The sequence below is a fragment of the Triticum aestivum genome, chromosome 2B (assembly GCF_018294505.1).
Source record: "Triticum aestivum cultivar Chinese Spring chromosome 2B, IWGSC CS RefSeq v2.1, whole genome shotgun sequence".
NCBI classification, from domain to species: domain Eukaryota; kingdom Viridiplantae; phylum Streptophyta; class Magnoliopsida; order Poales; family Poaceae; genus Triticum; species Triticum aestivum.
Genome location: NC_057798.1, coordinates 253058716 through 253071457, shown reverse-complemented (window position 1 = coordinate 253071457; position 12742 = coordinate 253058716). Strand labels below are relative to the sequence as shown.

The 12742-nt window shown below is 50.0% G+C and overlaps 1 protein-coding gene across 1 annotated transcript; it reads right to left on the bottom strand.

The window, feature by feature from the left end:
- Positions 1-3934: 3934 nt before the first annotated feature.
- LOC123044624 (glucan endo-1,3-beta-glucosidase 3) lies at positions 3935-6153 on the bottom strand. The gene is made up of 4 exons (XM_044467425.1): positions 5953-6153; positions 4552-5859; positions 4209-4469; positions 3935-4126 (listed from the first exon to the last, which is right to left on the bottom strand). The coding sequence occupies exons 1-4, from the start codon at positions 6029-6031 to the stop codon at positions 4092-4094; spliced, it is 1683 nt and encodes a 560-aa protein (XP_044323360.1). The 5' UTR covers positions 6032-6153; the 3' UTR covers positions 3935-4091.
- Positions 6154-12742: the final 6589 nt, after the last annotated feature.

Below are 12742 nucleotides of genomic sequence, written 5' to 3'. Positions count from 1 at the left end.
TAATGATGTAAACCTCATAATAGCTGGTATTGTACCAATATTTGTATGATGGCGCATAAATACACTAAAAATAAAAAAATAAAAAAATACTAGTAGCGATGGAAAGAAAACACGCTCCAAGTAGATACCTTAGCAGTAGCGTGGTACTGAACAAACGCTGCAGCTATTTGTCCTAGCAGTAGCGCGTGCTGGCACGCGTTACTGCTAAGAAATAGCTGTAGCGCCTTATTAGTAGCGCGACCACCCGCGCTACTAGTGGGCACAAAACACGCGCTATTGCTAGGGTTTTCCTTAGTAGTGGGAGTTCATCCATGAAGGCATGGCATCCAGCATCCACGCCCACAATCTTGCCAGTTATTAGACCATAGTTGATATACTTGGCTCTTGGAGTCTTGGGATAAAATAGTTGTACTTCTAAACATTTTGGACAATAAAACTGAACATAAACCCTATCCTCTCGCACCATCAGCAATTTTGGTCGTTAGATCGCACATTTGGAGGGTTCTTGGTCGTCAATCTCCCTTCAGGTCGCGAACTGGGCTGAATGTCCTAAGGGCCAGCTATTCCGGTGGAAAATTCAGAAGCTCGTGGTTGATTGGGCCCTATCTCCAAGAAAAATGCCCATTTTACTTTATCAGTCGGAAAAAATTCCATACTAAATAAAAGATCGCTCGCTCCTTTGATGACCTCTTGTCTCTCTTAAGACCAAGACAGATCCTAGATGTGTTGCGGCCATCCCGCCGGTGTGCCACCCTAGTTTTCCCATCCCCACCCTACTCCGCTCATCCCTATCACCGCATCCTCTCTCTTAATGGTTGGACAACACGGTGTATGAGTCCCCTCTCTTCAGTCGTTCAATGTCATGTGGGAAAGGGCCGAAGAGGAAGGGCGGTGGCGACAGTGAGTATGGGCCAGAGTTGCTATGGCTGGACAGTCGCATATCCTCTCTCTCCTACTTCATAAGGGACTAGAGGAATCATGTAAGTTTTAGGTCTACAATCATCTAGAGTTGTTTGAACATGGTAGGGGAAGTTATTACTTATACTTCGCAATCTATATTATAGCAGTTTCTGTTGTTGATCATATTCATATGGTTTATGAGATGTTTCTTCTTGAGCAAAGATAGTCGAACACTATACTAATGTGTTTCTTTCTCAATCTCCACATATTTCAAAGTTAGTGTAGGAAATAAGCATATATAACAGAGAAATGCCAGATGGTTGCGGATTTTTAACTGGATATTCCAGCAGGTTATTTAACATATTTTTGCCAAGCAGTATCCACAATTCTACAAATCCAGCACCAACTTCACCAACCAAGTCTGTTCTGTCGAGTGGTGCATTTGGATTTACTAGTTTAACGAATCTATCACTAGTTGAAGCTTACTTCATGATTGTTCATTATTTGAGAGACTAGCATTCTCAATATTGGAGTTTTTACTAAACTAAAAAGGTTCTGCTCTTCAGCTCAGTCAGGATGGTGCCACAGAAGTCTGGGTTGTTACTAGATTATTGCTTTCACTTAAAAGAGCAGACTCTATTTACTCGTAACAAAGTTTGAAATAGTCCAAGTGGTAACCCATGTGAAGCACTAATTCTTTCTCAGCGGTCATCATAATAGGCTTGCCTTGAACATAGCTTATTCATTCAACATATGCTTTGATGCAGGCTTATCTGTTTTGTACGTATTAACTTTGTTATGGCGCTTGTGTGGCATCAGAGTATTCAATAGGCTTAGATTTAGTGTAAAAATGTTGGAACTTCCATATAGTTTAAACATCCCTATATGGTATATGCATGTTACCGACTTACAACTATTGATCAACCCTCTTTCCTCTTTTCCCATTCTTCCACGTATATGTCTGGTGTTCGGATTGAAATTGTGCCTACACATTAACTTATGAGATGCATGACGCGAATATTCCACTGATAGAAGAAGTTTGAACAAATACAAAGGGGTGGTACATCACGTGTTACATGCGCTAGTAGGCGTAAGCACGGTGACCAGAGCAGAAGACAAGGGGATGCTCAGCCCCAAGAACTAGAGGGCCACATCTCAAACATTAGGTGGATCATTCTTGGCGCTAGTTTTGGCCCAAAGACGCGCATCGTATTGGATCTCCTGAAGCATGCACGAGATATGGATGGTATCTTACCATCGAATATGCATGCGTTGCCATGGCACCGGATGAACCATGTCATGAGCATGATGATGAAGGAAAGGCCTCGACGATGGATTGTGGGGGCATGACACCGGAAAGTGCCCACCGTGCAATGATGGACCACACCATGAGCATGATGCATGATCCCTTGATAGAGAAGTTATTTCTTAGATTTGCTCTCAGTTCTGGGTTTAATGGTTCTGAAGAACCGAATGGTTCTAAGACCTATTTCAATGCAAAAGTGCTTAGATGAGGTGCTACGTGCATTAAATACCTTAGCAACTCAACTTCCTAATGCATAGGTGCTTAACTAGTTGTTGCTAAAAACACTTTAATGAGTTAGCACATAAAGTCTTTCATGCATTGGTCAAATTGTTTTATTTAAGTGCTTTGCCTAGGTTCTCATGCTTGGCATTGATTCTTCCTGGGGTCACCAAAATATTCTCTCCCCTCCTTAAATGTTGTGTCATGTCATTTTTTGCTTATGTGACATGCTTAGCACCTGTCCACGGTGGAGCACAGGGAAGGGCCTAATCCTTTGATACACGAAGTATGCAATAATTGTCACATTCATGAGCCGATGCTACAGCTACCATACATGCTATTTGGATCATCTCCGCCTATGAGTTTGATCATGCTAAAATGCTCGCAATAAGTCAACTGCTTCTTCTTGTGCATAATACTAGAATTTTTTTTATTGCATTCTCTTATGATTTTAAATCAATATGGGTCTACTTAGGCTGCTCATAATGAGAGTATCATAGGTAGTATCATACATGCCAACTAGGAAATTTTGATGAGAGACATAGAATTAAATGAAGAAAGAGATGGTTGGGTATCATATCATATCATGATACCGTATCATATTAAATAATGTGCTAATACTATGTGTCACGCATGGCAATAAATAAAGTCCATTGTGATACCAAAATATGATACTCCCCACTATGACCAGCCTTAGCTTCATGAATTGTTTAACGACTTGCTTGATTTTTCAAAAGTTACACTTTGGTTAATATCTTAATTGTCGAGTAATCGAAAATAATTTACTACTCCATCCATCTAGGTGTATAAGTCATCTTACGAAAACCAAATAATCCCAAAACACTTAGGCGCGGTGCATTAACTCTTATCTCGTTTATTGTTTTTTGAAATAAATTAAGAAATCAATCAATAAGAGATGTGGAGCGTGTATGCTTTCAATGACTTGAGACTATCAAACACGATATGCAGTGGCCAGTTTATTGCATGCAATGCTATTAATTAACAAATAAACATTAAATTCTCTCGTTTTTTCCCTCCACCTTGGTTGCGATGCACAATCACCTAGACGGAGGGAATAGCATTGTTTATCTTCATTCTTTCATTCTCTCCATCGGAACATTTGTAAAGCATTTAAGTAGCAATCATCGCTGTTTAAGGACCACATACTTAGACCCAAATTTAACAACTTTCAAGGCCGTTCGATCGAAGATAAAACCCACCTCTGTATTTTATTCCTTTGTTACGAATCTATGAACATTACTCACCGGCATAATAAGCATGGCATCTTGGACCATGCCTCCACAGTAGTTCTCTTGGGTCAATGTACTAGAACTTTATTTTATTGTCTAATAAACAGCCGCATATACTCCTATCATTCTATTAGGTAAATAGACTGGCGCGACAATGCGTGCCTTCAATGATCTAGTTGATTAGTAGAGGACATGTTTATTTTTTGTAGGTAGTAAATGACGTGGTTGATGTTTTTGAAAAAAAGGGCTCCACTTTTCCTTAAAAAACGATTAAGATTTTTTTTGTGAGATTCTTTTACCCCACAAGGATTTATTGCACGTTCAGATTAGTACATTATTTTGCGCCGATAAGGATGATTACATCATTACATGGGTTTGTTGTTAAGTCTCTTAAACGGAGCTGGCATTTCTCCAGTTCAGCCTGTTGACGGTAGCACGCAGTTGCCTATCTCTGTAAAGGAAAAGAAGAAACACAAATAAGATCACCCGTCTCTACTCCTAGACATCTTCTCTGAGAAAAAAGTAATACTAACTTGGTTGCTGGTAGACGATGGAACCAGCGCCGTTAAAGTTGCAGGAATTGGCAGAGCGGCCGTTGTGCTGGTAGTAGTCGTTGAAGGCGTAGGACGCGTGCGCGACCTTGGTGTCGGGATCGAAGCAACGCGCGCCGCGCTGGATAGCACTGCAGTCTGCGCCGTGGCCACACGCGTAGTCTAGTGCCGTCTGGAGTCGTGTGTCCCCGACCGCCGCATTGGCTACGCACCAGCTGCCTGCCGTCTTCGGGTCGCAAATGCCTTCAGACATTTCTACTGTGAAGCAATCTCAACTCTGAAATACTAACATGTTCAACGATGACGAGCTTAGCGCGAAACTCACCGGCAGGTTGCTGGTAGACGATAGAAGCAGCGCCGCTGAAGTCGCACGTCCCACTGGCGCGGCCCTTGCGCTGGTAGTAGTCGTTGAAGGCGTAGGACGCGTGCGCAACCTTGGTGTTGGGCTCGTAGCACGGCTTTCCCGGCTGGATGGCACCGCAGTCGGCCCCGTTGCCGCACGCGTAGTCCAGCGCCGCCTGCAGGCGCGCGTCCCCGACGGCCGCGTTCGCCACGCACCAGCTGGATTTGGTTGGACCGGGGCTGGGGCTGCCGCCGGCCCTGAAGTCGACCGCATACACCGGCTGCCCGCTCGGGTAGAACAGGCCGAAGTTCTGCTCGTCGGCGGGCTTGTCGTTCTCGTTGAAAAGGGCGAAGATGTACACGGAGATGTCGGCGGCGGCAGCGCCGACGGCGAGCGAGCTGTACGTGGTGCTGGCGCCGCCAGATTGCACGTGCTTGACGAGGTTAGCGTTGTACGCTTGGGCGTTTTCCTTGCTGGCCCCCACCGCCTGTGGGCAGTAGGAGCACCACCCGGATTCCCCTGTTACCACGGGCACATGTCGGCGGTGCGCTCCCCTGAGCAAGGTCTCCACGGTGCGCTTGGTGGAGGAGGCCCGTAGATTGTCTATCGCGTAGTACACGGCGTCGAGCTGGGCGTCAAACAGGTTGTCATACCTGACGCCGGTCCCATCGTCGACGACGCCGTCGTTCGGGCGGAAGGTCGCGTAGTTGAGGTTGATTGTGTCTGATTGGGACGTGTACGTGTAGTACGGGTAGATGTTGGCCATGAGGTAGGAGCCCGTCTGCTCCAAGAAGTCGATCATGGGACTCATCACCGACTGGGCGATGTCGTCCTGGAACAGGCTCTTGGATGGCGGGAACGATTTCTTGAGCGCGTTGAACGCGATCGGCGTGGTGACCTTCACGGCGTCGGCGAGGCCCAGGCCAGCCAGCGCCGCCTGCACGTTCCTCATGGCCGGGAGGAGCTGCGACGTAAGTCCCTTGGCCTGGTTGAAGACCTCATTCCCTACCGTTACTCCGCGGATATCCGTGGCGGGGTAGTAGGGCATCAGATTGTTCTTAGCCCACTGCACGGCCCAGTTGGGATCCGCGGCCGCAAGGGCGACGTTCTCGTTGGGCACCGCCACCACCAACTTGATGCCGGTGTTCTTCATTGCGGTGAGCACCGTGGAGTCGGTGTCGTACACCCTCACCATCGTGATGCCGTTGCTCTTCAGCAGCTGAACCACCGACGCTGGGTCCATCAGGTTGTTCCCGATCCTTCCGTAGCTCACGCCCACCTCGCCCGCTTCTGCAATGTAGAGTACATCAAAACCGGGAATCCTCAAAACCGATGCCCCCGCCGGAACTTACTAATTTATATGTACTACGTCACGCTTATTACCTGCGCACGTGAAGAAGAGCATTGGCAATGCGGCGCAGAGGAGGAGGAGGAGGAGGCGACTCAGGCGAGTGAGCGCCATGCTTTGCTAACGTGGATTGTGGAGAGGGCAGAGAATGGGGAGGCGAAGGATGGGGAACAAGCAAAAGGAAGAGCGTGAATTTATAGCCAGCGCCATGCATAGGGATTTGAGGCTTGGCGTCCGTTTTCTTTGGCAAATAAACGATATGCGTGACTTCGGCGACGAACCGATAGCAAAGTACGACCGATAGTTTGTCATTTCCCCATGTGTGTGGACTGTGGGTGCGCAAGTTGCAGCAACTTGAAGAGGAGGCCTGAAATCGGATGTTTTGCCCGAGGGAAGGCACACCCCCGTTGCTGCTACTCCCCATAATGTTTTGTCAATTCGTGTGGAAAAAACCCACACATTTCAGGTAGTACAACGACCTATTAAGCGTACTTCCATATGGCCGTACATGCACGCTCTACACAGGTCAAGTAAGTCGCCGATTAATTAAGCATGCCTTGAGGGACTGCATTGCTACCCCTTCTTCCGTTGGTGCATCCATGTAAGGTTCAAAGAAATATCTTGTTCCGGATGTTCCCCTGCTCTACTGGCCGGCTACACGTTTCATGGAGTAGTGTAGAGCATGTAGACCAATTTTGTATCTGTTTTGCTCGAGCTGGTGGCCTTCCTCACCAGTCTATCCATGCATGCGCGCACTTGTACCACTATGGGTAGTAGAAAAGGGACTAGCTATAGAGTAAGTCCACTAAAACAATAATTTGGATCAATTGATTTGTTTCAAACCGTCCTATGCAATACAAACGGCCACCTGGCCTTCTGTAGCCTTCTGACGTCATGTTCATCTCCTTCTCCAACCACCCCACGACCACCAGCCACCGCTGCCCGTGGCTGGCGGTACTCCCCCGCTGATAGGTTCTACTTGAAGGTCTATTAATCAGTAGCAATTATCTGGATACAACTTGATTCAGTTACAGAAATGGAGAGGAAGAACTAGGGTTCGGGACAGAGGAAAGTAGGTAGCCGCCGGGTTCGCCTTGATCCTCTGGATGGAGTTCTCTCAAGCAGAGTGAGTGGCTTATGTAGCAGCGCCCAGCTGGGCCTACCGGACCCATTCCGGCCCAGCCACCCTTCTGTTGGGCTTGGCCTGACGGATAGGCCGGCCTGTGCTTGACCCATCGTTGGTGGCTGGTGGAGCCGGCATGTCAGGGGCGCTGACATCTCCCCCCCCCCCTTCTTGTGTTGAGGCTTGCCCCCAAGCCTCCGCTTGCGGGAACCGGTCGAAGAGCGTGGCCTTGTCCTCCCAGGTGATGCCCACCGCAAAGCCCGGCGACCATCGCACTTGGACTTGCTCGATCATTGTCCCCTCCGTCGTGCGCCAGCGCGTTTGAAGGATCTCCACCGGAATGGCCTTCGCGTCCTGATCCACTGGCAGAAGTGTTGAAGCTTCAGTCCTGGACATAGCGCGCCGAAGCAAAGAGACGTGGAAGACTGGATGTACAACAGCTTCAGGCGGCAGTTGCAGCTTGTAGGCGACCTCATTGATCTTTGCGATGATTGGGAACGGCCCAAAGTACTTGAAGGAGAGCTTGGGGTTCGCCCGCGGGGCGACAGATGCTTGGATGCAGGGTTGCAGCTTGAGGTAAACTTCGTCCCCTACCTCGAATTGCCTCCAGGGTCTTTTCTTGTCCGCCTGCGTCTTCATGCATTGACGCGCTCGGTTTAAGTGTTGCTGTAGCATGTCCTGAATGATTGTTCTCTCCTCCAACCAGCTTTGCAGCGACGGCATCGTGCATGTTGAGGCTGATGTGATTCCCCAATGGCGTGGTTCCTGGCCAAAGAGAGCTTTGAAAGGTAACATGCGTATTGCAGAGTGGTAAGAGAAGTTGTACCAAAATTGTGCTAATGGGATCCAATAGCTCCAGCGCTTCGGTCATGTGTGTGTGAAGCAACGCAAGTAAGTTTCCAGGCACTGGTTGACCCTCTCCGTTTGCCCGTCCGTTTGAGGGTGGTTGGCTGTGCTCATCCGAAGTTCAGAGCCTGCATACATGGAACTTCCTGCCAGAAGTGGTTGGTGAAGACCGGGTCGCGATCTGAAACTATTGCTCCAGGTAGACCGTGCAGCTTATAGATTTGGTTCATGTATAAGAGAGCCACTTTGGCCGCGATGTATGGGTGCGCCAGGGGTAAGAAGTGCGCAAACTTGGTGCGCTTGTCGACAATCACCAGGATGCAATTGAACTTGGCAGACTGAGGAAGACCGTCGATGAAGTCCATGGTGATCATCTCCCATAGTGCTGTTGGAATGGGAAGTGGCTGCAGGAGTCCCGGGGCAGCTGCATGGTCAGGTTTAGCTTGCTGGCAGACTTGACATCAGCAAATGTACTGGTGGATATGTGCTTTCATCTTAGGCCAAGCAAACAATCGTCGAATGTGTCGATATGTTGCTGGGATTCCGGAGTGGCCTCCCATCGGACTATCGTGGAACGTTGTGATGATGCGATGTTGCAGCGCCGTCGAGCCACCTAGCCAGATGCGCCCGCAGAATTGCAGGAGCCCTTGGTGAGTGAGAACCTCCCTTTAGGATCTGGCCGAACTGCATGTTGCTCCAGGAGTCTTTGTACTTGCGGGTTGGAGTTGTAGCTAGTCAAGATATCATCCAACCAAGCTGGCTGGCAAGACGTGATAACATTGAGAATGTCTGTTGTTTCAGCTTGGGATAGGGCGTCCGTCGTGGTGTTGTCAGTCCCTCTTTTGTACCTGATAGAATACTGGAGGCCGAGCAGTTTTGTGAAGGCCTTTTGCTGCCACGGTGCCGAGAGCCACTGTTCTTCCAAATGGATCAAACTTTTCTGGTCTGTGTAGATCGTAAATTCCCCGTGCTGCAGGCACGGGCGCCACTGATCTACTGCGACGATCACCTCTAGATATTCCTTCTCGTACGTGGACAAGCCTTGATAGTGGGGTGCCAATGCTTTGCTCATGAATGCAATTGGGTGTCCCCCTTGCTGCAAGACTTCTCCTATCCCATGATCGCTAGCATCTGTTTCGACACAAAAGGGTTTGGAAAAGTCTGGAAGGGCGAGGACTGGTGATGTGATTAACTGCGTCTTGAGGAGCTGGAAAGTTGTTTCCATGTCCTGGGTCCAAACGAAAGGGACTCCCTTCTCGAGCAGATTGAACAGAGGCCTCGCAATGACGCCGAAGTTGCGTACAAAGCGCCTGGTGGTAGCCAGCGAGTCCCAAGAAGCTGCGCACGGCCTTGACCGTGGTCGGGTTTTCCATTCTGAGACTGCCTTGATCTTGGTTGGCTCAGTAGCAACACCTTCTGCACTGACTACATGTCCCAGGTATGATATTTTGGGCTGACCAAACGCGCACTTGCTGAGTTTCACCTTCCACTGATCTCGACGAAGGAGTTCGAGGACTTGTCGCAGGTGCTTGATGTGGTCGCGCAGAGTGTGACTGAAAACCAGTATGTCATCGAAGAAAAGCAGCACGCAATGGCATAGGAGAGGGTGCAGAGTGAGGGTGACTGCTCCATTTAAAGTTGCTGGTCCCCCCGCTAGGACGAATGAGACCACTCGAAATTCATAGTGGCCGGAGTGTGTGTGGAATGCTGTCTTGAATTCCTCCCCCACTGCGAGCCGTATTTGGTGGTACCCGGCTCGCAAATCAAGCTTGGAGAACCAACAGGCGTCGTGTAGTTCGTCCAACAACTCTTCAATGACTGGTATCGGGAACTTAGCGACACATGTGAGGGCGTTGTGATGACGATAGTCCACATAGAGTCGCCAGGTGCCGTCCTTCTTCTTGACAAGAATGACCGGTGAAGCAAAGGGGCTGGTGCTCCACTGTATGATGCCTGTTCGCAACAGCTCTGCCACTTGCCGCTCAATTTCATCTTTGTGCTCTGGTTTGTGCCTATATGGGCGAATGTTGAACGATTGCGCGCCTGGAATCAAGGGGATATGATGATCGCACTCGCGTCGTGGGGGCAATCCTGTCGGTTTCTCGAAGAGATCAGCGAATTCTGCAATGACTTCTTGGAGTTCTTCTGGGGTGCTTGTCCCTTGTTCATTGTCCAGCTCCATTGTGTGCAGTTGTACCATATAAGCCACCGCATTCTTGCTGCATAGACCTTGTAATTGCAGGCTGTTGATGAGCAAGCAGTCCGTTGATTCAGTGTCATGCCCTTGAAGAGAAACCAAGCCTTGTGTGGACGGCATAGTGATTAATTTGGCCTTCTAATCCACTATCATTGGGTTGTGTTCCTCAAGCCAATCCATGCCCAAAATTGCGTCATAGACCCCCATAGATAGCACCTTCAGATCTATTGTGAATTCATGGCCTTGAGTACACCAGCTGCATTGTGGAATGATGGTTGAACATTTCAACTCACCCCCATCAGCAACTCGCACACGGTAAGTTTTGGGTAGTGGTTCAACCCTTTCCAGGAACTGGGCTAGCTCAGAGTTGACGAACGTGTAGAGCTTCCTGAGTCCACGAGCATAAGCACTTCTCGGCCCTGTATCCACGTTCGTAGCTGGAATGCTTTGGCCGAGACCCCGCCAGATATGGCAGAACGGGAAATCACCATCACAGCTTCTTCCGGTTGATCTGGTGGCTCTGTCACGATGTCGATGCCGAAGAGCTCGAGTAATTCTTCGATGACGTGCAACTGGAACAAGGTGGGGCACACATGGTCGTGCCCCCACCGCTCGCCGCACTTGAAACAGAGGCCACGTGCGCGCCGGTAGTCTCGAAGTGTCTTGAGCTTAGTGGAGTCTGCATGGGCGGCCTCCGTGCCTCGTCGATCAGTCACCCCCGCTGCTGCCGCTGCAGGATGCGTTGGTGGTGGCGGGAGCGGCAACGGGCAACTGACACGGGCGGACGACTCAGGTGGTCACGGTTGTTGCTGCCGCGGGAGCTCCGGACGGCCGCCGTGTGCCACCTCTTCCTGGAGTAGGGCCAGGGCGCATGCAGTATCCAGGTCGGGTGGTCTCTGGACCAGGACCACCGCCCGAATATCCGGTCGCAGCCCGTCGACGAAGCGTGCTAAGAAATAGAATGGATGAATTGTGTCAGAATCGGAACTCAAATGGTTGATAATTAGCTCAAACTTCTCTATGTAATCTGCTACTGTAGTGACTTGCCGCACAGTATAAAACTGTCTGATCAACATTTGATGCCGATCGCGACCAAAGTGCGTACAAAGTAGAGCAGCAAAAGATTCCCAATCATAATCAACGAGCTTCTTCTGGATCGATTGAAGCCAAATCGAAGCCGAACCCGAGAAATTGAGTGTCGCCATGGGTACCCAAAAGTTACGGTGAATCCCGAACATTTGAAAATATTGCTCACATAATGTTTTCCACAAATTTGGGTTCTCCCCAGCGAATTGAGGAAAGGAAATGGACGGGTGGGCATGCCCCAACCCCGTCAGTAGCTGGATTGCGTGCGCAAAGGGTGAGAGTGGAGTTGTGGTAGGGATGGAGTCGGACTGACCTTTGGCCGGGAGTGGCGCTGGCGTGCGGAACGACGTCACCGGCAACCCCCGCGAGATGTTGAAGACGTCGTGGTTCATAAACCCGTGGATCACCCTGCCTGCGCCCTGCTCATGCCTGATGGGGTGTCGAGCGTCGCTGGGGGTAGAGAAGATCCCTTCTCCGTGAGGGGCGCCACTGTAGTTGCCGCGGACACGGGGCGTGCGCCTGCTGAAGAGCCGTGACGGCGGCGCCAAGATCGGCGACGCGTTTCTCCAGATCGGGTCACCAAGCAACCAGCTCATCGATCTTGGTCATCTGGGCTTGGATCGTGGCGATGGACGAGGTGTGAGCGGCCAGCATAGCGTCCAGTCGGTCGAGCAAAGCTTGGATGGACGGATCCATGGCGGCGAGGTCGGATCGAGCGTGAAGGAGCCGCCGTGTTTCGATGAATTGGGCCAGGGTGGGAGGCGGAAGGGAAGTGGACTGGGCTCTGATACCAGATGATCGGTTCTACTTGAGGGTCTATTAATCAGTAGCAATTATCTAGATACAACTCGACTCGGTTACAAAAATGGAGAGGAAGAACTAGGGTTTGGGACAGAGGAAAGTAGGTAGCGGCCGGATTTGCCTTGATCCTCTAGATGGAGTTCTCTCGAGTAGAGTGGGTGGCTTATGTAGCAGCGCCCAGCTGGGCCTATCGGACCCATTCCGGCCCAGCCACCCTTCTATTGGGCTTGTCCTGACGGATAGGCCGGCCCGTGCTTGACCCATCGTTGGTGGCTGGTGGAGCCGGCATGTCAGGGGCGCTGACACCCGCCAACCTCACCGCTGCCCACCACCGTGATGGTACCGCCTCCCCACTATCTCTCTAAACCGGCGAACGACCAGATTTTTTTTAGCCTTTCACCCTCCCCCCACCACACACACATAGAGACACACCAATAACCGTCAAGTTTTTTACTCCTCTATACCGATTGTCGTCGGTTGTGGCTCATTCCTATCCGAGGCCCTGCCGGCATTCCCAGGCCTCGCTTCGCTCACCCTAGTGCCATCCACGGTGTTGCGCATTGTTACATGCTTCTTTTTAGAGAAAAGGCATCAGCCCGACTTTATAAATAAAGCCATCAGGCAGCGTACAACATAACCAAACATAAGAAAGAGTCGTACACAACCACAAAGATAGTACGGATGCACATGGCGCACAGGCCAAATCAAGCAGCGCGTAGGCCGATAACTACAAACGTAAGCAAGAAGCCGAGTAAAGGCCACCACCTAGAAC

Bases quoted from the DNA above. Each gene is read 5' to 3' on its own strand.
- LOC123044624 (XM_044467425.1), bottom strand. From the start codon at position 6,031: ATGGCGCTCACTCGCCTGAGTCGCCTCCTCCTCCTCCTCCTCTGCGCC. The intron at 4,470-4,551 runs GTGAGTTTCGCG...AAATGTCTGAAG, and splicing joins CGTCTACCAGCAACCTGCCG to GCATTTGCGACCCGAAGACG. The intron at 4,127-4,208 runs GTTAGTATTACT...TTTCCTTTACAG, and splicing joins CATCGTCTACCAGCAACCAA to AGATAGGCAACTGCGTGCTA.